Source organism: Centroberyx gerrardi, chromosome 1 (genome assembly GCF_048128805.1).
Source record: "Centroberyx gerrardi isolate f3 chromosome 1, fCenGer3.hap1.cur.20231027, whole genome shotgun sequence".
NCBI classification, from domain to species: Eukaryota; Metazoa; Chordata; class Actinopteri; order Beryciformes; family Berycidae; genus Centroberyx; species Centroberyx gerrardi.
In genome coordinates, this window is record NC_135997.1 from 35,176,694 (window position 1) to 35,202,514 (window position 25,821).

Here is a 25,821-nt window from a genome sequence, read left to right on the forward strand (position 1 = left end):
GTTAGATAATTTTGAAAAATTGGATGGCTTGCATCTTGTCTAAAATGTTGTTTTGTATGGCTCATTATTCTGCTGTAATCCAACAGGTACTGTGCTGGCTTTTTGTATGTAGGCTACTTTATAATGAACATCTTTTCAATCTAAAGCTGGTGTTGTAGCAGTAGAAACACATAATATCAGTGCAGTTAGTTGGAAGAAAAATACAACTACATAAACACTGTAATTCCAAGACGGAAATTATTATTATAGCCTAATTATTATTAATGAGAAACAGGCCAAACTGGATCGATTGGCTGAAAAATTTGAAACTCACACTCTCAGTCGCAGTGTAAACCCTCTGCTACTCACTTGAAACTGTCAAGTTTCTTGTAAATTAATTTCCATGCAATCTACAACTAGCTGCATGCTTGTATAGCCCTTAACAGTTAAAATCTCAAGCCACATCAAACAGCTATCCTCAATCATGCAGTTATTCAGTTATTTTTGTGACAAATTTAATGTAGCCCAGTAAATCTTTTATTTTGTCATTCATCTTAAAAACTTGAATGTACATTAAATTATAATGAACAACATTTTTGTCTAAAATGAATCTCTAAATGGCAGCGCGTTTTTTTTGGAAAAGCGATGCAAAATGGTGTGGTGAAAGTTAATGTGGCTGTATTGTTCAGACAAGGAAACGTTTGTGTTGTGTCGGCTGTTTATATGTTGGTGTAGGTGTATTTAATTTGAAATATGGAGTGAAGTTACCTGTCCTGGATAGCCTAGATGTATTATAACAGGTTGTTTGTGCCACACTTATGCTGTATTTTGTCTGTGATATCGAATCCCGTGTGGGGTCTTTTTTCCCCCCTTACTTTAGGGGAAACATTCAAAATGTGGTGGATGAATGTCAGGAGCGCAGCAGCATTACAGAACTTACAGATCACTGTGGGGTAAAAATTGGCTGCTGCAAAGGCGCCCTAGTTAAAAGGTTGTAGGGACTACACAATCTGATTGGCTCAATGGATTGGTTCCTCTTGATCTGGTTTACTTTCGATATAAAAATCAATTACAAGGTTAGGCTGGAGCCAAGAATTTGCAAGAATTTGTGCTTGGACTGGGTCCTTGACCACAGTCATATGGAAAAGGGAGGGGGCTGCCACTAAAACTGAAGCTTGTACCCATTCGCCACTGTAGCCAGCACCCAAGGGTCTGATGTTCTTTTTACTCAGCTGTCTAAGCGTAGCTGGGAGAGCTTTTCAATGGCTGACCCAGAGCTCCAGAGAGTGTTTTGATACAGTTAAATTCCATGTGGGGAATGATTTTAAGGTGACTTGCTTACACATAGATACTTTGATAGTCCTGGGGGGAACTTGGATTAACTTGGTTTAACTATGCTATTGGTTGTATGTTATTCTCTTCAAAGAGCCGATATTTGGTAATGTTTCCCTGTCTAGGTCCAACCCTCTGGACAATGCAGGCTTCCTGTCCTTCACCACCTTCGCCTGGATGACCCCTTTGATGTGGGCCATGTTTAGGAATAAGATGAACATCAGCTCTCTCAGCCTGTCTCCCCTGGATGGAGCCAGCATCAATGGAGAAAGGTCTGAGACTCTTCCTGCTGATTGATAGGGTGGAATGTACTTTTGAAAACAAACAATATTGGCAGCTTTAGGGGAACGTACCTTATAAAGTATGAGGGCATCCCGTGTTGTGCTGTCCTGTCCTGCACCTCCTCTTTTCTGTCCTGTGCTTCCTGTGTCCTGCCTTGTGCCCACTGTCCTGTCCTGTGCCCACTGTGAACTGTCCTGTGCCACCTGTGTCCTTTCTTGTACCTCCTGTCTCCTGTCCTGTGCCTCCTGTGTTCTTCCCTATCCATCCAGTGTCCTCTCCTCTGCCTGTGTCCTGACTTGTGCCCACAGTGTCCTGTCCACTGCCACCTGTGTCCTGTCCTCTCCCTCATGTCTTGTCCTCTGCCCCCTGTGTCCTGTCCTGTGCCCACTGTGTCCTGTCCTATACCCCCATTTCCTGTCCTGTGCCACAATTGTATCTCGACTAGTGTTGCCTGTTGTGTTGACAGGACACAATATTATTTGATTTGTTTAAATAATCAAATAAGTAAATAAATGCCCCATCTCTTACAAACTGTAAATAAACTGCCAAATTCTATTTAAAAGAAACAGAAAAGATCATGTAGTTGATTATGGAATTAATCAAAGAATAAATCCCAGTCAGTTACATTTACATTTTCAAAATGCTGGATATTTTATTACTAGATTATTACTAGATCAATACTAGATTATACTATGAATAAATTCTACTAAATGGCATGATAAATGGTGATCAGAAGGCACTGGATTTCAGACTATTGGTGCATTGTTCTGTCATACCACATGCAAATTTGAAAAGTTAGTTGTAGGCTATCTCGACTACAGACTGGGCTACATTTACAACCTTGGAAAAAGATGAGAGAGATGCTAATTATTTTCCGAATGTTTAAATAATGGTGTGAAACCAATAAAGGTTTGCTTATGCGAAATGCGTGTAAAGATGTGGGACAATACAAGAGGATAATGGTACAGGGCACAAATTACACCAGACAAGACACAGCACAAGACTGGACACAAAATGATCTAACCCTCTATCTCATTGAGTGATATAGTTGACAGTCATATTGGACACATTAAATTCAGGTGTGGAAAAGTCTGGGAAATGTGAGGGAACCATAAATGAGCATATGACTAAGAACATGTGTATTGCATTTACAAGCTTTAAGTGTTTTTGTTTTTTATTCTCATGCTACAGTGATAGGTCTGATAGTGTTAAAATAACGATGGGAACTGACTATGGGAACTAAGGGAATAACTGGAGTAAATGAGCGCCATCTGACTGTGTGTGTTATGAAGGCTTCAGAGACTCTGGGAGGAGGAAGTGGCAAAGGTGGGGCTGGAAAAGGCCTCTTTGATTCGAGTGATACTTCGCTTTCAAAGAACCAGGCTGCTGCTGAGTGTCTTTGTTGGTGTCCTCTTCATGTTGGCTGTGTTTGTGGGGCCGGTGAGTCATCATCTCTGCATTTCATTTAATTTGAATTTTTGATTTTATTCTACTGTTGCACTCATTGATAGAGTCAGGTATGCCTAAAATTGCATTTTTGTAAATTGTAGATAATTTGTAGATACTAAACAACAACTAAGAGTAGTTGATCAGTTCCTATAGATGACGATGATGACGATGATGACGATGATGATGACGATGATGATGGTTTATTAGTCTGTTAGGAAATAGTTTTTGCATCATGCAGCCCTCTGATAATAAACAACATAATGGAGAATACACAAAGTCCCACAGAAGTAACACACACGACACACGTCAGAAGATACAAACCTGCGAGCCTCCAATATGGAACATAGAAAACAGATAGGTTAGCATTAACATATTGAACTCATACTTTGATCAGTAACTCTTAGAAATGATGTGTTACTTTCAAAACATCCATCTTCTTGTTTGGGACAAGACACATTTGTGCTACTTTTCAACATAACCGGTGTCAGCAACAACACATAATAACATAACATTGTAGCCTTTGTGTTTATTCTCCCCACCCCCCACCCCGCACATCGACACCTCCTGTTAGTCATGAAACAGTGTTTAAAGGTATAATATTTACCCGGTGGTATTTTCAGTGCTCTAGTGTTCCAGGCCTCTCTGCCTCTCCTCCCAGGCTGTCCTGGTCTATGAGATCCTGAGCTACACCGATGACCCTGAAGTGTCCACAGTGACCCACGGTGTCGGTCTGTGCTTGGCTTTATTCTGCTCAGAGCTTAGCAAGGCCTTCCTAATCTCTTTGCTGTGGGCATTGAACCTGCGCACGGCAGTCAGGGTGAAGGGTGCCTTCTCCACTCTGGGCTTCCAGAAAATCATCTCTCTCCGGGTGCACAGCGGACTGTCTATGGGCGAGGTACAGACTGTATTATATATATATATTATATTAAAGGTTTAACCATTACTTAACTAAAATGTTACCTTAATTTCTCCAGGGATGTTTTTATGAGAACCATGCCATTGCTATTTTCACATTCATACAATTCCACACTGTCCCACCTGGGCACTACCCAGCACCACCACAGTCTTCTACTGTCAGACATTCTGAATTGACCAGTACAACCACTGTCTTCTACTATCAGCCACTGGGAGCTGCCCAGTACAAACACAGTCTTATACTGTTAGCCACTAAGCAGGTCCACTGTAGAAGTTAAAGGTGTAATGCTCAGTGCAACGAGAATCCCATTTCCAAATCTCATAGTTTTGTTAAACCACGGAGCAAGAAGGATTTCTGGGGAAGATGGCTGCAGATGAGTGAGCGTCACACGGTCGTGTCTGCTTGTTTAAACTTTAATTACAAGTAGCTGTAAATTCAGTTGTTCTTCTTCAAAATCTAGTTGCATGAGTAACTTTTTAACAACCTATATTGCCTGGGAACAAGCTTTTTTTCACCTTCTGAGTCAAACATTTGGTTCCACGTGGGTGGTTGCAACCAGGGGTTAAAGTGGGATTTGGCAGGTGGGGGAACCCTGTTTGGGTGGGGTGGGATGGGGTGGGGGGGTGGGGTGGGGGTAAGATACATAATTGGTGGGGGGGTCAGAAAAAAATAGTAATTTAAAACAAATTTCCTGCATTTCTACACCACCTAACCTCTTGGATTAAGTCAAGAAACAGCAACCCTGTATAATGTTAACCAAAAATTTTTAATTATGTTATATTACTAGATTTCAGCATTGAGGTGCTTACATTCATGATTTTGCATAGGCATACTAACCTAAAAAACTATTATTGGGAATCGTGAGAAAGTTTCAGAGCGACAGACACAGAGCGTCCCCGTAACCATAGCAACTCACTCTCACTCCTGCCTGTGTGCGCACGGCGCGAGAGGAGAGGGAGGGGAATAAATTACAATATAATAGATTTGTGTATATTTCTCGCTATTCAGATGGTCTGAATAACTCTGCTGCACGGTGCTGCTCTGTCTCGTCTCGTGCGCTGTCAGCGTCTCTTTTCGCGCCGCGACGTTATCAGTTATGAATTTGTTTTTCACTGCGTGAGAAAATGGACTCGTGGCGTGAGAGCGTGTGAAAAATGTCAATTGCGTGAGTCTCACGGTCAGTGCATGAGAGTTGGCAGCCCTGTGAACTTGCTTGACATTATTATGTATGAAACCGCCAATCAGATTTATTTACTTATTAATCGAAGGTGCCGGAACGCCGTTCCGGATCGTTCCGGCCCACTTTAACCCCTGGTTGCAACAATGAATGAAGCTGTGGGTGCTATCACTTTAGAGACTCTGTGGAACGCTATTCAACACAGCAAAACAGAAATGATGGTCCATATTGACTCGAATATCCAGGGGCTACAAAATACCTTGGGTAGCATCCAAGGACAGCTTGCAACCCTAGCTAACCAGGTAAATGAGAAAGAGCCACGCATCAGTGGTAATGAGGACAGCATAGAGAACCTGGTGGCTCGAGTTGCAAAAACTGGAGAAAGATAACGCTCACCTGTTTCAAAGAGCTGAAAGCTGTGAGAACTACAGCCGTCGTTCCAGGCTACGCTTTGTCGGAGTACCTGTGTCCGCCGAGGGCCATGACATCATGGGATTCATGAACTAGCTCATCCTTCACCTCTTCGTGCGTGAAAATGTCCCCCTGCCACCGGTGATAGAGAGAGCAAGCTCCCGTAGCTGTGCCTTTCCTTTGTTGATACGGAACAGGAAGACATTGTTCTTCAGAGTCAATTCAGTTCATTTTAGCAGGACCTCAGGCGCATGCTGCCTATTGGACGTTGACTGTGAGAAAGCGCATGCAGGCCTTCAATGTGGTCTATGTTCGTATATAGGGCTTCTACATCCGCTGTAACCAGGTAGCAATTAGTGACATCATCTAAATTGTCAAGTTTGTTGAGGATATGGGTGGTATCCTGTATAAATGAGGGGAGATAGAACACGGAAGGTTTAATGATGGTTTATAATGAAGAAGTCTATATACTTAGAGACGGGTTCTGACAGAGATTAATTCCCAGAAATTATGTGTCTGTAGATTAAGTAGATAAAAGCATGGCAATGTAGGGTTGTAAGAAAATAGAAAATTGTATTCTGCTTCATCAATCCAGGTATTGTCTTTAGCTTCTCTTAATATGTTGTTCAATTCACTTTAAATATCTTCTATAGGATTAGTTTGTAGTTTCTTGTAGTATTTATGGTCATCAAGTTCTCGATGTATTTTACTTTTTGCCATACTACTACAGAACCTCCTTTATCGGCACGTTTTATCACGTCACCCATAGGTTTCTGAAGGGCTGTTTTGAAGCCTAAAGATTGGGTTTACGATCGCCGCCATGTTGACATTTTTTGGAGCCACAGCAGCCAAAGCGGGTTGTCTGCAGCGCCGCAGTGTTGCCTACTATTGGCCAATAATCGGCAACCTGTCAGTCACTGGACACGGTCGCTAGGAAAACAGCCCCGTTTTATATCCGTTATATCCCGTTAATGACAATTAACGGACTTTTCAAATGGGTGTAGGAGCTTTTTCAAGCTTTTCAAGACAGTTTCAACCGAAGATAAGCAGTGTGATTGCACTTTCTGCACATTTGCTATGGCCCTACCACTTTATTATCAGAATGTCACAATAATCTGACGCTGAGGCATTAGAGACAATATAACAGAGTGTCAAAATACTTCATTGCAAGAAATTTTACTGTAGCATTGTTGCTACTCTCTCTCTCTCTCTCTCTCTCTGTCTCTCTTTCTCTCTCCTTCCATCCAGATGATTAATGTTCTGACCAACGATGGCCACAGGATGTTTGAGGCAGTGGTGTTTGGCAGCTTCCTGCTGTCCATCCCTGTGTTGTTGATCGTGTGTATCGTCTACGCCTGCTACATTCTGGGCTACACTGCTCTGACTGGAGTCTTCATCTACCTCGTCTTCATCCCCATTCAGGTCTATACACTATATCTTTACACCAACAGCAGATAAGTAGATAAATGTTCACATACAACGTTATAAAAAAGATGGCTTCACAATGGTTTCACAAATTTGGTTCCTTAAAAGTAAAAACACAGTCATTACATACAAATCATTACATATTTTAAGTATATAGTAAACACCAGCAGGGATTGCTGATGGTAGTGAGTGAAACAGATGATAGTGAGTGAAACAAAGTGAACAGCTCACGGCACAAATGCTGCAGAGTTTTCTGCATTCAGAAACACAGGAGCAGGCCGAAGCTGTGTTTTGTTGTTTGAAAGCCGTCCTGCGACAGTGTTGTGCCCTCCCACGCCTGTGGCGGCCGCTCCCCTAAAAGACTTGGCTGGCACTCAGTCCTCTGTGAGCTAGGCAGCTATCAAAACTAGCAAACCAATACCAACAACTAGATTGCACTCAGTAGAAGGCATGCCTCCGCCTATGCAATTGTCAATATTTGCCAGTTCCACATGTCGGATATCCACCAGAAGTTAATAATTTCTTCTACCAACTTGTTTCACATTTTCATGACTGGACCTGAAATGGGACATGATATGAATGATATATGTCTGTTCTAATTCTTGCCACTTTTAAGCATTTTAGCCAATTATCTCAACACCACGTGGCCAATCAGCTCTATATCTGTTCAGTTTCCATTAGGGCTGCCCATCTACCACTGGACCAAGTTTTGGACAAATTGGCAGGGCGGATATGTCTAAACTGGCTTAGGGTTAAAATGAGCTCTCCGGTGCCTACATGTTTTTTGATTGGGCCAATAATGGAGGGTTTGCCTCTTCCTCCGTCTGCTGATAGGCACACACATTTTGACGATGTTTGTTATGTGAATCCATTCGGAAGTTACATGCCTTTTGATGAGAAGCCAAGCCCACTGCCACATACCGCTTTGGCCAATCGGTGTGAAAAGTTCTTCCTTGTCCCATGACCAACATTTCCACAAAGTTTCATGGTGTTGCGTGAATCCGTTCGGAAGTTATATGCCTTTTGTTGAGAAGCCACAAAGTTTCATACAAATCCATTTATAACTTTTGGAGTTATCCTGCTAACAGACAAATAGACAGACGGAACAGGGCGAAAATTCTCCATACTCCATTGGCAGAGGTAATAAGTGGCTTGTAAATAACGGTTACACCATTACTAATAAAAAATAATTAATTAGGTTTTCTAATTAATTATTTTATTATTGTGCTCAGTGTTAGCGTAGAGTTTCACCATTTTTTATTTATTTTTCTGCTGTAATGTAAAGCCTTTTAGCCTACTTTTATGTAACTGTTTACATTTATCCCAGCACACGATCGTTTAAAGAAATCTTATTGTGAAATACTGTTAACGTCATTGGTTCAGTATGTACCACTGGGCTCGGTATTTTAATAGGACAGAAACTCTGATTATAGTTTTCTCCTCCACCATGACGATTCAGCTACTATCGATCCAGCCTACTCCCTGCTGCCTGGCTGTGCTGGCTCTTTTCCCCAGATTTGATTGGTTGCCGTGCTGCAAATACCACGTTCATTTGCGTTTTATTGACTTGAGCTCCACTTTTTCGCTGCCTCGCAAGCTCAGTTTGCATCTCGAGCTATCCCAACATGCAGTGCGCTTAGTGAATTGCATGCAGGTGTGGCTTCACTGTAATGCCTCCATGCAGCTTCAACGTCAGGCCAAGGTCCGTTCAAAAGTCTGGCAATTGGTTTCTGCCATGCTTATTGGCATAAACATTTGTGGAAAATATAACTTGAGACTTTTTCATTAACCGTTAGGCATGTAATCCTCCAAACAGCTCGCATTTTAACGCACCAACCCGTATATGGGCCAGGGAAGTGGCGTTCCTCATATTCATTACGTTTCATTCATTCTATCTATACACAGCATTTTACGACCCCAATGTTATTGCAACAATAATCGCTTTTGTAACAGGAGAGGACACAAAACAGACACACAAAATGGCAACTCCCCACCTTCAATGTCTTCTAGAAATCCACAGACAACAGGACTGGTATGACCAACGCTGTATGGAGGGTAGAGAGAGAGGGGAGGGGGTGGCAAGTCTTGATTTGTTGTTATAATGACATCACTGAACAATAGAGGTCATCGTTGAACTAGGAAAATACACATAGTGCGCGGTATTTAAAGGCAGTGCCTCAGCAGAAATACATGAAAAGTCTATGGCTGACTTTCCACCATATCAATGGGAAAGACAAAGAAATCAAGATTTGGATTAAACCTGTGTGCAAGCAAAGGCACACCTAGAATCCTCAGTGCACACACTGAAGTCTGAATAGGAACAGCTCTACTATACAGATTTCAATCTCTGTAACCCCTCCATGGCACCTTTCCATTGATTGTTGAAAAAACAGGAACTAAAAAACTAATACTTGTAAAGTGTTACGTGTTAATCTTTCTGTTGTCAGTTTGCCATGACTACTAAAAGTATTAAATATATTTATCATGTTAATCTTTTTGCTGTCAGTTTGCTAGTACTATTAACTATATTTTTAATGTTATGTCTCTACTATTTGATTTCCATGGCTACTAGTAATATTAACTATAGCTTCATTTTTTCTGCTGGCAGTTTGCCATGGCCAAGCTCATTAACATGTTCAGGTGGAAAGCCATGGTGACAACAGATAGCCGTGTCCGCACCATGAATGAGATTCTCACCTGCATCAAACTTATCAAGATGTACGCCTGGGAGGAATCCTTTGAAAAGAAGATTGCAGGTATGATGCTACACAGCTGGCAAGGTGTTGACTGTGTATTCCAATCAAATAGCTTTATAATTTTATGGGAACATCGAACATCAGGTCACAAACTGTCTGAATGTTTGTAGCTTATGTGTTTCTAAAGGCTTTCAAGAGAGACATTTTTTAATATCCACTGTGTGGTGATTACATTTGAAACAAACTAGTTATTTACTTCATTATTTGCCCTAAATAGTAACCTGTTACTTTAATAAATTAGTGTAACTCATTAGAGTACTTTCAAGTTACTCACTTAAAATTACCCACTTTTAAAATCAGTCTTATGGTGATGTCCTCACTCTTATAGTACACAATCTACTGTTATCTAAAGAAAAAACAAGCAAATAGTAAACATGTTGTCCCCCACCAGTGATGTAGTTCCGCCCTTGGGTCAGTCAGTGATTGCTGAGTGTACTTGAAATATGAGTGAAATTGTATAAGATTTTCGTATGGGACAATGAAAGGACAGATTGACCATATATTTCTGTTGCCTACTCTCCTCAGAATTAGGCTTACAAGTTATATCTTGAAATGTAGTAACTGTAATTGTCCTGTTTTTACTCAGTACAGTACAAAATATAAGAACTACAATACGCAATAAATACAATCCGTACATTACACAATGTACACTACAATACAATTTATAATACAATATACAATATAACATACAACACCAGGAGCGTGAGTGTTATGAATAATATAAATGCTAAATGATAAGTGATATATGGTATTGCACAGTAGGTAAGTGGTAATATGATATAAGTAGTCAACACTGACGGCACAGTGGTAGTGCAGTGATGACTGCAATAACAGTCCAACAGTCCAACAACTGTACAGTAACTACAGTGTCTTGTGGTTAGAGGTTTGCCCAAAAATTCTCCATTGACTCTCACTTCAACACATCAACCCAGTCTGATGTCTCCAAGTGTGTAGCCTGTGTGGACTGTTATGTTACGTATGATAACTTTAACTGTATTGCTTTACCACTGAGTCCCCATTCATTGTCAATGTCGCCCCCTAGTGGCACAAAGTCAACGTTACAGTGTGACTAACTAACGAACGAACGGACGAACGGACGGACGAACGAACGAACGAACGAACGAACGAACGAACGAACGAACGAACGAACGAACGAACGAACGAACGAACGAACGAACGAACGAACGAACGAACGAACGAACGAACGAACGAACGAACGAACGAACGAACGAACGAACGAACGAACGAACTAACTAACTAACTAACTAACTAACTAACTAACGAACTAACGAACTAACTAACTAACTAACTAACGGACGGAGACCGATCTATAGTCCCCCCTTTGGTGGGGGACACTCAACCGCTTAAAGGCAAGGTAGTTCATTTATTTGGGTACTACTGATAAACGGTAAGCTAGGATCACAGAGGTAGCCTTAATTGATCATATCTGGCCTCAAAATAAACAGCAGATAACGCTCACAACACATTGGCAAGTGCTTTCAATTCCCTGATGCACAACACGCCATTTTCTTTGACCAGTTCAAAGTGATGAGAATATTTCCAAGTTCTGAAGCTTATTGTTGTGTCCGTTCTGAAAGCTAGTCGGACACCACAAGCCTCCACCCCACGCCAACCGCAGCCTAATGTTTTTCTTTTTAATATGCACTAATGAAATGCAAATTTGAGAAGGTAACTAATAACTGATTATATTAATTCAAACGCATTCAGTTACTCATTACTACAAAAAAGTAATCTGAGTAACACGTTACCCCAACACTGGTGGTGGTAGCCTAGTGGTTAGAGAAGCAGGCCAGACAGATGAACTGAATGAGTAACACTTTCCCTTCCTCATCAACTACTGTGGAGGTGCTCTTGAGCAAATCACTTTACCCCCAACTGCTCCAGTGGAGCTGCTCAGTGGCCATCGTTACCTGGAGAAAACAACAACGAAAACCTTTCTCCAAATATCTGTCTCTCTCCTAGACATCAGGAAGAATGAGAAGAACGTGTTGGAAAAGGCCGGCTACGTCCAGAATGTCAATAGCACAATCACCGGCATCATCCCCACCATTGCCACTATCCTCACCTTCGTGGTACACACCCTGCTGCGCTTACCACTCAGCAGCTCTGATGTGAGTACCACAACAAGGAAGAACATACAACATAACACCCTCTTGCAACATCTCTGCTTTATGACTGAAGTGGATATAACTGGTGAAATCCAAAAGGCATCAGAGTTTCCACCTTTATGGAGACAGCAGATTCTGATGGTTTGTCTAGTCAGGATAAATTGGTCCATGTTGTATGGTGTCAGGTTGTGTTTAGGCCTTACTCAATGTGTTATTACCAGGCCTTTACCACCATCTCCATCTTCAACTCCATGAGGTTCTGCCTGGGTGTACTGCCTCTCTGTGTCAGGGCCCTGGCTGAGGCTGCTGTGTCAGTGGGTCGACTGAAGGTAACTCTTCTTCTGATGTACCCTGCTTAGCAGTTATGACTAGACTGATACAAACGTTCATAAGCTAGGTCTTAAAATAAGGTTCAAAGGTTTTGATGTTTTCCAACAATGATCTTCTTCAGACAACTATTTTCAATAAAGTGCTATCTTATCTTATCTTATTTAGCTGTAACACCCTGTACTCCTGTAAAAGGATAGTGCCACTATTGAAACAAGGCCAAGTAAACATGCTGTCCCCCAAGAATGATGCAAACCCCCTGTGGGCCAATCATTAATAAATATGTCACATTGATTTGACCTGTAATTGTATTTTCCTCTGTGTGTGTGTGTGTGTGTGTGTGTGTGGAGGGAAGGGGGGAGGGGGGCACTGCAGCTAAATGAATGTAAAGGAAACACCAGCTTTCATGACACGATTCTCTCAAGAGTAAGTGTCAGACTTTTCAAATGGTGGGGATCTCACTTTGCAATTAAACTCTTCATTTGAAAAACATGAGTTAAGTGTATGGTTGTTTCAGAAAATAATGCTGGTCCAGAATCCAGAGCCCTACCTGATCCAGAAGAACAACAGCGGGTCAGCCATAGTGATGGACAACGCTACACTGTCTTGGACCAAAACAACTGACCAGCCAGCGCCTCCCCCCGACACGGCTAATGGGCTGAGGGGGGACAAGGCGGAGCCGGTGTACCAGGATGTGAAGACGGAAGCCTTGCCAACCCTGAGAAACATCTCCTTCACCTTGCCTAAGGTGGCTGCTAAGGGCTTTACCACTGATAAGAGTTAGCAGGGTTAATTGGGTTGGGCTAAAGGCAAACTGATGATCCCTGTGTGTTATTCCCTGTAGGGCAACCTGCTTGGCGTCTGTGGGAATGTGGGCAGTGGGAAAACATCACTGATTTCCAGCATTTTAGAACAGGTTGGTTCCTCCTGTCTCTTCTTTATTCTGTATTCTGTATTTTGTGTTATCATCTCTACAAGCCCTCAGCTTTGGAACATCCTTCTAAAGCTTCTCAATAACTTCTAACTTGCATTTATACAGAAAACCATTGTTTTCATTAATGTCTGGCATTTTTATTGGCTATAATTTATTATTGTTGTATTCTCTGTAAAGCACTTTGCTACTGTGTTTTGAAAAGTGCTATACAGATGAAGCTCCTCATTTATAATTGATCTGGAAACCTGAACTACATGTCTCTATGACTTAACTCAGTGGTTCTCAACATGGGGTCTGGGGACCACCAGGGGTCCTTGAGAAGGTTCCAGGGGGTCCCAAGCAAATTGATGAATTGTTAAACTTCAGCATTATTTCATTTACAAGAAGTTAACACAATTAGAGAATGCAAAAGTTTTGTTTTTTTCATAGTTTCACTGTTATCTCTCTACCTACAATACAGATAGTCATGGAATTCTGGAAAAAATCATATGTAACAATAAAAATATTCTCAGATTTGGGTCCAAGAGACAAAATCTTATCAAATGGGTCTGTGGCCCTAATGTGTACTAAATTGGGGGTCCTTGATATGTAAAAGTTTGAGAATCACTTACTGAACAGATGTTGCTGTGGTAGATGGTGTTATTGATGTTTGTCCTTTTGTATCTTAGATGCACCTTCAGCAGGGCTCCATCACAGCCGATGGAACTTTTGCCTACGTTTCCCAGCAGGCTTGGATATTCCATGGAACAGTCCAAGACAACATCCTGATGGGAGAACCTTTTGACCAGACCAAGTAATAGACCGCTTTAATAAACTAACAGACAGGCATTGTCACTCTGAATAAATAAGAAGTAACTGCAGATAAGAACATCAGCTAAATGTAGAAACAACAGCATCAACAATCCTTATTTTGTGGATGACTGGTTCTGAGGTATTGTAAGCTAAGAGGAATACCGTATGTCAGTGGTTTCAAACCATGTGCCATGGAGGGTGGGGGGTAGGCAGGTTTTCGGTATAACCAAAGACTACACCAGGTGATTTCAATCACCTCATGGCCCTTCATGCCACATGGTTTGAGACCACTGCTGTGATATTAAAGGTCCCATATTGTGGAAAACGGGATTTCCCTTGCCTCTTTGATTATAAAGGAGTTGGATGTGCTATCTAAACATTGTGAAAGTATCAAAACGCACGGTCGACAACTAAATCCACACCATCCATATCCGTAACTTAGCTCATTATCATTTTTGTAAGAAATAATAGACTAACAAAGTATTTCTTTCAAAGCGGTTGAGCGGTTTTCCCTACCTGTAGCTGCCGGACTGCGGTGTCTCACGTTTCACTCTTGAAATGGTTAACCAATCAGAACAGAGGGTCGTTAATATTAATGAGCCTTAAAGACACAGCGACAGAAACAGCCTGTTCTTGGTAAGGCTCAGAGAGATGCTGGAAAATGAACGTGTAAAAATGGATTGAGAGTGGTTTTGGTACATGACACCACACAAACAGCTTTGAATGGACCTCAAGACATAAAATAAAACACTGGAAAGTGTAGAATATGGGACCTTTAATGCATTAGCACTGCCAAACGTTACTGCAATGATCACAGATTATGTAACATTAAAACAAAGGATGTGGCAATTTTCCACAATGTTTTTAATTGGTCTAACTTATATGGCTATTTCACCTGACACGTGTTAAAGCTTTCCCTCAGCTGACTATATAGGATAAAGTTTATCTTATCTCTGTGAGCTAGCATCTGACAAGGCTGTCAAACAGTAAAAGGTCATAGGTTATCTTTTATGTAGCAGGGTTGTCATCAGAAAGTCAGCTCAGTCCTGCCAAAGATGGCAAGATAATAATAAATAATAATAATAATAAACTTTATTTGTATAGCACCTTTCATACAAGAAATGCAGCTCAAAGTGCTTTACAACAGAGAAATTACATGCACCAAGTGCTTCACATAAAACTTGATAATGATAGTGAGAATAAGATAAGAGGAGAATAGAATACATAAAATGCATCTTCACATGAAAATAGACATAGAATGAGCATAACATAAGATGGAAAATAAAACCCACTGAATAACAATAGTAAAAATATGAGGAATGCATAACATAAGATGGAAAATAAAATCCACTGTAAAATAATAATAAAAATAAAGTTAAAAAATAGAGTACATAGGATGCATAAAATCAAGTAAAATACAAATTTTAAAAGAAGTGCAGCAGTGCATAAGTGCGAAGCAAAGTGAGAAAAAAAAAAAAAAATAAGAATTTAAGGCCTGTATCGGGAAAGTCATAGCTAGTTAAAGGCTAAAGTGAAGAGATAAGTTTTTAGCTTTCTTTTAAAAATATTTAGCGAGCTGGCTTCCCTGATATCTATAGGTAGTGTGTTCCATAGCTTTGGGGCGTAATTGACAAAGTTGCATCCCCGATTTTCTTTCGGCTGTTGCTGGGAACCTCCAATAAACCAGCAGCAGATGATCGCAGTGTTCTTGAAGGCAGGTAGTGAACAAGGGAGTTAGCAATGTAGCTTGGTCCTAGCCCATTAAGGGCTTTGTATATAAGGAGGAGGACCTTAAAATCAATTCTAAATGTTACAGGAAGCCAGTGTAGAGCAGCTAAAACTGGACTAATGTGCTCTCTCCTCTTGGTTCTGGTTAATAGCCGAGCTGCAGAGTTTTGAATGAGCTGAAGTCTCTCAGTGTTTTTTTTTTCGGGAGACCAGTAAAAAGTGCGTTACAGTAATCGAGTCGGCTTGAAATAAAGGCATGAATCAGTTTTTCAGCATCTTTTTGATTTATAAATGGTCGTACTTTAGCTATGTTTCTAAGGTGGAAAAATGATGTTTTCGTCACCTTGTTAATGTGGGACTTGACGCTTAGATCTGAATCTAGGATAACACCAAGACTTGTAACCTCAGATTTAATCCAGGGAGTCAATGCTCCCAGATTATTAAACAGCATTTCTCTTTTTGTTTTAGGGCCGACTAGTAGGATTTCAGTTTTGTCCTCGTTTAACTTTAGAAAATTTTTGCTCATCCATTTATTTATTGCCAAAAGACAGGTAGTATGGAGTTTATAGCTGCAGCATCATTTGGTTCAGCAGAGATGTACAGTTGCGTGTCATCCGCATAACTATGGAAACATACATCGTGCTCTCTAATGATGTCACCAAGTGGCAGCATGTATAGTGAGAATAATAATGGACCAAGGCAGCTCCCTTGTGCAACCCCAAAACAGATGTCATGTTTCTCAGACACATGATCTCCAAGACTGATGTAAAACTTTCTCCCTTTGATGTATGTTTTGAACCAGTTTAACACACAGTCAGAAAGACCAACCAACTTTTCAAGACGATTGATTAAGATATCATGGTCAATCGTATCAAACGCTGCACTTAGGTCCAAGAGGACAAGAATTGAGACCTTATTTTCATCAGAGTTTAGTCTGAGGTCGCTGATTATTTTAGTAAGAGCAGTTTCAGTGCTGTGGTATGTTCTAAAGCCTGATTGAAATTCCTCCAGGATATTATTTTCTTTAAGAAAGGTGTTTATTTGCACTGAAACTACCTTTTCAAGTATCTTACTAATGTATGGAAGGTTGGATATCGGCCTATAGCTTGTCAGTGCATTACCATCTAGGTTGGGTTTCTTTAGTAAGGGTTTTACAACAGCTGTTTTGAATGCATCTGGGAAGATGCCTGTTTGAAGGGATGTATTTATAATCTTCAGGACATGACTTGAAACACTATCGAACACCTGCTTAAAAAATGCTGTAGGTACAGGGTCAATACATGAGGTGGAGGAGTTACACTCGGTGACAGTCTTGCAAAGCTCAGTTAATGTAATACAAGTGAATTTTCCCATGGTTACATCTTCTTTACAGGGTTTGCTGAGGTCATCTGTGTTTACATCAGCAGCAATGCTGGCTCTAATTGAAGTTATTTTGTTATTGAAGAACAATGCAAGTTCTTCACAATTTGATGCAGAGGACTGCGGACGGGTGGGGGCAGTGTTGAGTAGCTGGTCAATAGTGGAGAATAATATTCTAGAGTTTCCAGCATTCTCTGTAATAATCCTAGAAAAGTAATCCTTTCTTGCTAGACGTATTGCTTTGTTATAGACAGTCATGGCTTCTTTGTATATATTACAGTGAACTGTGAGCCTGGTTTTCCTCCATTTTCTTTCAGCTGCTCGACAGATTCTCTTAATCTCATTAACACTGTTATTGTTTAACCATGGGGAGATTCTGTCAGTCGACCTCTTCTTAACCTTTAGTGGAGCAACAGTATTTAAAGCAGATGACAAGGTATTGTTGAAATTTTCAACCATGTCATTTAAAGAGCAGTCAATGCTGTATGACTCAAATGATTTCATAACATTAGAGAACTTTGCTTCAGCCTTGCTATCTAGGAATCTCTTTTGAACCAAAAAATCCCTTTTAGTCTTTCTTAAGATTAGGCTGGCATCAAAAAACACACAGTGATGGTCAGAAATAGGTAATTCTAATACTGAAACATTGTCAATGTTTAACCCTGTTGTTATTACCAAGTCTAGAATGTTACCATGCTGGTAACATTTACATGTTGGGTAAGTTCAAAGCTGTCCAGTAAATTCACAAGCTCCATAGCTTTGGAGTCATTCTTTTTGTTGATATGAATATTCAGGTCTCCATTCAGGATTAATCTATCATATCTAGTGATACCAAGTGAGATCAGCTCTGAGAATTCCTGCAGAAACAGTGTTGAATATCTTGGTGGCCGATACAATGTAATGATGAGCACTGATAATTCTGCTTTGAGCTCAAGAGCAAGATATTCAAATGATGTAAATTCACCCAGGTCAATGTCATTACACACAAACTGTGTAGAAAAAATGGCTGCAATCCCTCCTCCTTTCCTGTTCTGTCTGACTGACTGATAAAAATTATAGTTTGGAGGACAAGCCTCTATCAGTGTTGCTACACCAGTAGTGCTGTTTAGCCGGGTCTCAACTAAAAACATTAAATGCAAATTCTTTTCAATTATCAGATCATTAACCAAAAAGGATTTGTTAGCCAATGATCTGACATTAAAAAGAGCTAATTTCAGCTGTAGGGATTCTGTGACAGGAAAGGAAACTGGTTGTGGCTGAACATTGACAAATTTAAGATGTGGTTATTGCTGTTTAATAGTTCATCAATTTGACTGAGCTTCAGCATGGCAGCTTTAACTAACTCCTTGATTGGTGAGTGTGGTGGAGGGGGGGAGGGGGGGCGTTGGATCCCTGATTGGGACAGAGACATCCTCTGAATGCCTTGGGTGATGTGGAGCAGAGGGTCAGGTGAGGGGGGAGAGATACAGGCTGTCCGCCTGTGTGTGCTGTCCTTGTCCTTCGCGCTTATCCGTGCATTCTTGTTTTGGTATGGCGTCCCAAGAGCATGACGTAGGTTGGCACCGAGTAGTCTGGAACCAGTGATGCTTGGATGAATCCCATCAGGCTTAAAGCGATCTTTACAGTTCCAAAAGATATTGAAATTGTCAATAAACTTTATCCCATGGGTGAGGCACGCCGATGTCAGCCATGTATTCAGGGCAAGGAGTCTGCTAAAAGATTTGATTCCTTTCCCCAAGGTTGGAATGGGGCCTGAAATGAATACATGTTGCGACCGACAGTCACTCAGCTTCTCCAGTAGCAGGCAAAAGTCTTTTTTCAGGATCTCAGAGCCAGTTTTCCCTTGCAGAATGTCAAAAGACCCAACGTGAATAATAATCCTCATGTTACCTGGATGTGTAGAGAGGATAACTGGCAACAGCCCTGTTAGCTCCCTGACAGATGTGTCATCCATAGTTAGATTTTCACTCTTTGCCATTCTTACATGCTTGGTTATAGAGTCCCCAATCAGAATAGTGTCTGGCTTATCAGGTGTGGAATTAGCAATATTTATTCTGGCCGTTGGCTTATCAAGTGTGGAATTTGCAATATTTCTTCTGGCCCTCGGCCTAGTATGTTGATTAGCAGGCCGCATTTTCCGCCTGGAGGTAGTCGGCGGTGAGTGCCTGGAGGTAGCATTAGCACCGGGACCAGTGCTGGCATTAGCATTAGCATTAGCATTAGCTCTGCGGCTAGTACTGGGCTGCATCATGGAAGTGCTGTCCGGGGCCAGTCCACCTTGCGGCTCGGAGATGGTGTCGGTTGTGTCTGTAGCGAGTGGCGGAGGGGATGCCTCCGCGGCTGGTCCATTTGCGGTTGGGTCAAGCCATGGGAGAGTGTCAGCTAGGTCCGTAGTATGGGTCGTAGTGTTGGAGTCTGTACTTTTACCAGATGTTTCTACATGAGGAATGCGGGCAGAAGACTCAAACAGCGTGTCAATGAGCTGCTCATCCTGGCTGATTTGGTAAAGTGTAAGTGAGTCACTGACTTTAACCATCGGCATTTTCCCACAGTAACAATAAAAATTAAATAAATAAAAGATAAAAAAGAACAGCAACAGAAAAAATACTTAAAAATAGTTGGTCAGTGGGGAAAAACAGGAAAAAACAGGAAAATATTTCTGAAAATAGATAAGCCGGCAGGGAGCAAAGCAGAGAGCGTCTGGTTAGGGAGAAAGCCGGAAACCCTTCTAGATTGCTGACTCATGGATACTAGATTTTGATGTGAGCTAAATCTGTTTGGGCTGCACAATAATGACGAGTGTCCTCATTACACTGGTATTGTCATAAATATTCATGATGGGGGTTGGGCCTGTGACTGGTTGTTATGTCAAGTAAGCTAGACCAAAACACACTAATCATATGCATCAAGTGGACAGGAAAATCTTATGTATCCTGGACCCTGACAGTGACTGTAAACAGAATTACAAAAATTCCCAAGTCTTGTATTTTGTTGACTCATTCCTTGCGTATTGTCTTTGGTTCTGCCAGCGAAATAGGAAGTAGAGAGTCAGTTTGCTCTCATCTGACTTTACAACAGGAGGAAAAAAAAATAATGGGAGCAAAGGGGAATTAGGGGAGGGTGAAAGGAGATTGTCCTCCCTTGTCCTCCCTCGCCATTATCTTAGCATTCTGCTCGGAAGTGCTGTTGAAGAAATTTCATTATTTTTTTCTCAAAAAAACAAAAACAAAGGGGAGGATCATCCCCCCTATCCTCTATGGACCAGCATCCACTGCTCCTGTCTGATAAACTGCTGGGGACATTATGCCTTAGCATGTCTGACAGACCATAGTTACTGTTAGTTGTGCTTCTGTAGTAAAGTAAAGTTGAGAAATAAAAATTTAAAGCATGCTTTATTTGCCTAGATCCATTTATTAGCCACCTGACAGCAGGGGCTCTGTGGATCGCTTTGATCACTTTGTTGTTATTGTTCACCACTTTATGGTCACGTGGGTGAAAGTGTAGAGCAGGGAGTTAGATAGCAGACTCTCAATCGGGAGACCCGTGTTCGTTTCCCGGCAGGGGCGCTTCCACAAATTCAACGTCGCAAGGCTGTTAGACTCTTAGTCTTGTTAGTACCGTACTAGCTTAGTTACTTTCATACTTTTCTAAGGTCTTTTTGAATATTTATTGCATAATAACATATTTATTTTAATGGAATCAATCAGGTCCTAAAAGTAGCACTACTGAATGGTACAGTATGCTTGGCAGTCCCTTATGGTCAGGCTGCTAACTGTCTTGGGTTGTTCCTCTTCAGGTATGACAGAGTTCTGAGTGCTTGTTGCCTCAGAGCCGACTTGGACATCCTCCCCTATGGTGATCAAACCGAGGTAAGAACTCTCTCCTCAGTCATACTGATTGATATTGTCCAAACATGTCTTTCCAATGCTTTCAAACAATCCTCTTAAAATGGCTGTAGTCCTTGTTTTAAGTATTATATCTGAAGAAGAGTTTTGCTGAAACAATTGGCATCACACATACCAAGATCTTTTTGAAAATGAAAGACATCCTTGGTAATTCAGAAACCATTACTATCCTTCTCCCAGGCTGGGAAATGACCATCAGTCACCAGCCAAATGCTGCTAAATGTTTGTCTGTGGCTGATAAGTTAGTGTCCTCTAGCAGCCACTTTGGCAGGTAACCAAAAAAAGAGATCCTATTCTATTTTAAACATCTAGTGGCTGGTAAAATACTCAAAGTGGATTTTGGGATGTACCAGACTTTGTGGTCGTGGACGTGACAGTAACTTCTTGCTGTGTTGTCGGCAGATAGGAGAGCGGGGGCTGAATCTGTCCGGGGGGCAGAAGCAGAGGATCAGCTTGGCTAGAGCGGTCTACTCCGATAAAGACATCTTCCTGCTGGACGACCCGTTGTCTGCTGTTGACACCCACGTGGGGAAACACATGTTTGAGGAATGCATCAAGAAGGACCTCCAGGGGAAATCCATCATACTGGTTACTCACCAGCTCCAGGTAGGAGAACACACAATCCTGCTGGCGTTAGTGCTAAGTCTCAAATCATTGACTATTTCGGTGAGAGCAGTTTCTGTGTTGTGGTTGGCTCTGACACCTGACTGAAACTTCTCCAGAATGTTGTTTTCATTTAAAACGTTGTTAATATGGTTAGAAACTACTTTTTCAAGTACCTTACTGAGAGAGCAGAGTTTGAGACACTATTGAAAACCCTCTTAAAAAATGAAGTAGGGACAGGGTCAAGAGAGCAGGTGGAAGATTTACTCTCTAGGACAATCTTACAGAGTTATGCAGGATTCAGCAGTATATACTTATTTATAAATGATGTTGCAAAGTCTTTGAGAGCCTGTAATGTCCACCTCTATGCAGATGACACTATTCTGTATTCAGGGTTCCTACGGGTGCTGGAAATCCTTGAAAACACTTGAATTTTAATGTGGTGTTTTCAAGGTTTGAAAAGTGCTTGGATTTTGAATAAAGTACTTGAAACTGCTTGAAATTGTAACGTTAATTGCATTACTTTCATAATAAATCGCTATCTGACTGAATAGTTTGATTTATAGATAAAGAAATAAAATAAGTTGGAGAGAGAGAGTGTAATTGCTTTTGCCTTTCGCACAAAATGAAGACGACTCCGCTCGAGCCTCGCTTGCCACTCTGCACATGTGTCAGTCTTTTTTGATGTGTGCCCTCTGATGGGACAGTGAAGTGAGTGGGAGGCTAATAGACGACATGTCGGGAGGTTGCCGTTTCAATGAGTGTTGGCTTGAAAACGAAAAATACAAATGATAGTCGATTTTCGGGAGGGATCGAGGGTGATACAATATGGTAGTACTAGTATTGCATGTCAATTACGGCACGTTCATTTATGGAATATGCAGCGTAACAGCTAACATTACCTTTAAATGACAGCTAATAATGTTAACGGTAACGTAGTTTGGAAATGTAAACTAAGTTACAGACTCTGCTTCATTTCCCCCTTTGTTGTCCTGTCATCATCTCTTATTACTATACTACAATCCATAAAGCCATAAAGTTTACTTTTATGATGCCTATAATGTTCAGTTTTTTTGACGCTGTCATAGAGGTGTTAATTCAATTATATGTTTAGCATTGAGCAGGGATGTAAACTAGTCACCTTTAGGTGACAGTTGCCTTTTTGATCCCAAAATAGGGCACTTAAGGTGAATGATTTCTGAATAGTTTTGTGTCTGCCCTGGCATCTGTCACCTTTTTCCACTCTCCATGAGTTTGCATCCCTGATTGAGGTCATAGTTAGTGGTGGTGTTGTACTCCATAATCCTCCATATTATCTTTCAGTAGACCCTCCTGCCTCCTAAATGCCCACTTCTTTTTAAATCCCTCTCCCCTCGTTCGTAATGCAGTTCCAGCCCAACCTGAGATCACCCCAATCATCATATTAGCGCTTATTTTATTTCATGAGACATATTTTCACCAACTGGTTGGTTACAGCTCCAAACCTTTAAATCAGATATTATATTCCTATAAGAAACACACCTTTACAAAAGAGCGTTACAAACTTAAGAAGAACCTGATAACCCAAATATATCATTCTAAATTTAATGCGAGAGCCAGGGGAGTAGCAATACTTGTTAAGAAAAACATTCCGTTTATTTCCACGAATACTATCTCTGGTATTAATGGTCGCTACATAATCGTTACAGCATTGCTGTCACGAAACATAATTTTGGTTGTTTATAGCACAATAGCATCTGATTTAATGTGATGAAGAAGTGAAATAATCATTTTGAGTATATATATGTATATAAATATGTAATTTATCACAGCTGTAAGGTGCTGGAAAAGCTTGAAAATGCTCCTTGAAAATGCTTGAAAAGTGCTTGAATGTAACTTTGGAAAAGGTGTAGGAACCCTGTGTATTGTTTTTCATGTTCTATACAAGCTGCCATTCTTCATGTGCAACATGTATTTGATGCTTTGCAAAAATTACAGTTAGATCTTAAATTGGTGTTAAACGCAGACAAGACTAAATATGATGACTAAAAAATAATTTGAATGATCTTCAGCTCTGCACATTAACTGCCACATTAGTGTAGCAGCTAATTGCATTTTTGCAGGAAAATCTTTCACAAGTTGAAAGAAGTACCAAAATTGGCACAAATACTCCTTGGGGATTGTTCTTTTGATAAAACCCATTAGCCACGCAAAAATCAAGATGGCTGCCACTTTTCCCGGAAATAATATTTTGGGGGCAACTTTGTGTAGGATTGTCCAATATGAATGATCTTGCTATCAAACCATACATTTTTGACCACAGAGAAGCCAGATTTATAACTCTGGAGAGGCTAAGAAGCTTCCTTTTACCATATTTCAGCCATTGAAAGAAAATAATCTGCTTACTGAGCTATGGGCTGCTAAGACGCATGGTGTAGGTGGTAGAAGCTTTAGGGCTGCACTGCAATCCATCTGCAGAAGATTTCTATACCTATAGCATATTCTAATTGTCTGCTATAGCATACTGTTCAGCAAGATGGCCAATGCCAATGCAGTTCCAGTGCCATCTACATGGCAACCTGACTGGAGCAAATGTTGCCTCTGTCAAAAGGAGACAAAGGAAGCTCTCAAATCACCACCAATACATTATCCAAGTAAACATAATGGCTATACCATGATTGCCACCAATGTTCCTCTCTTTCAAGCCATCAATGAACTCCCAATTGTTCTTGACCCAACAAGACTGGATGAGGGTAATGGCATAGAGGAAACACTTAAAAGGAATGAGGCAAAGTACCACCAGACCTGTCGCCTTCTCTTTAACAACACTAAACTGGAACGGGCACAGAAAAGAAGAGCTGCTGGTCAGAGTAATCAGCTGGCAGAAGGGCACACAAACCTGAGAAGAACCAGCAATGAAGGCCAAGCTTCAGAATGCTTCCTATGTGAAAAAGAAGCTCCAGCATCCGAACTGAGCCAGGTAACGACAATGCATCTTAATGAACGATTGAATGAATGTGCCTGAAGTCTGAATGATGGAAAACTTCTGGCAAAACTGGGTGGTGGGGATGCTATTGCACAGGAGTTCAAGTACCATGTCGCATGTTTGACAGACCTGTATAACAGAGAGAGGACCCACCTGAGAACCATCAAGCGACAGCAGCAGTACGTGGCAAGTAACAATCAAGATGCCTACCCTCTGGCATTTTCAGAGCTAGTAATCTACATTGTGGAGACCAAGTCTAACTCTGAAGCTCCTATTGTCTCGACCACAAATCTACATTTGATGGAACCTTCCACGAGGGATGTATTGAGGAGGCCATTCCGCCCAGTCTTCTTCAATTTGTGGGAATGGTTGAACATGGGGCTGATATTAAGTCTCAACTCAGATTTGGTGAAGCAAAAACAGACTTAGCAATTGCCCAGCTGCTGCAGTACAACTGCTACGCAAGGTACAAAGAAGGCACAGCAACTCACAGACACTCAAAAGATCGGGAAACCCCTTTTCCTGTTTACATGGGAATGTCAGTCTATGCCAAGACCAGAAAAAGATTGTTGGTGGAATTGCTTCATGAGCACGGCATCAGCATATCTTACGACAGAGTGCTGGAGATATCTGCACAGTTAGGAGAGGCAACAATCAAGAAGTACGTTGCAGATGGGATTGTCTGTCCACCAGTTTTGCGGAGAGGATTGTTCACCACAGCCGCCATGGATAACATAGACCATAACCCAATTGCAACAACAGCAACCACCTCTTTCCATGGAACCAGCATTTCAGTTTTCCAGCATCCAACCAAAGATGGCAGAGGGGAAGAGCATGAACAATCCAGATTTGGGGAAGAGAGAGTGAAAAAAGTTCCAGAACTTCCTGATTCCTTTACCAACATTCACCTCTCACATCTGCCTTCTTTGCAAAGAAGAAGCCATCTCCTCCACATGGTGGTGTGATTGATCCAGATGCCACTCTGCTGAGGCTACAACTGGGGCATGAATACGAATGGCTGCAGAAGGTCACAGCAATTGAGGGCATAGATGGGGAGGTGAACGTCACTTGGTCAGCCCACCATGCTTCAATGAAGAGAAGCCCGCCATTTGAAGTGAGCATTACATCTCTGTTACCTCTCCTTCGAGATCAGGCTCACTCAGTTGCCACAGTAAGGCACGTGATGGACAAGATCAAGGACATAGTGACTTTCCTGAACCCAGGTCAGGTACCTATCATTGCTGCTGATCAGCCAATTTATGCAGTAGCAAAACAAATTCAGTGGCACTGGCCTGAAAAGTATGGTGAAGACAAGTTTGTTATCATGTTTGGAGGCCTACATATTGAGATGG

General features: G+C 41.3%; 1 protein-coding gene across 1 annotated transcript in view; it reads left to right on the forward strand.

Moving 5' to 3' along the window:
* The window catches only part of LOC144539385 (ATP-binding cassette sub-family C member 12-like), a 28,295-nt gene extending 14,381 nt beyond the window's left edge, over positions 1–13,914 (forward strand). The window contains exons 3-11 of the mRNA XM_078283983.1: positions 1,437–1,583; positions 2,886–3,033; positions 6,795–6,968; positions 9,580–9,727; positions 11,711–11,859; positions 12,078–12,185; positions 12,701–12,931; positions 13,028–13,099; positions 13,786–13,914. Of these exons, the coding sequence (XP_078140109.1) occupies positions 1,437–1,583; positions 2,886–3,033; positions 6,795–6,968; positions 9,580–9,727; positions 11,711–11,859; positions 12,078–12,185; positions 12,701–12,931; positions 13,028–13,099; positions 13,786–13,914 (1,306 nt within the window). The remainder of the gene's footprint in view (positions 1–1,436; positions 1,584–2,885; positions 3,034–6,794; positions 6,969–9,579; positions 9,728–11,710; positions 11,860–12,077; positions 12,186–12,700; positions 12,932–13,027; positions 13,100–13,785) is intronic.
* The last annotated feature ends 11,907 nt before the right edge of the window (positions 13,915–25,821 follow it).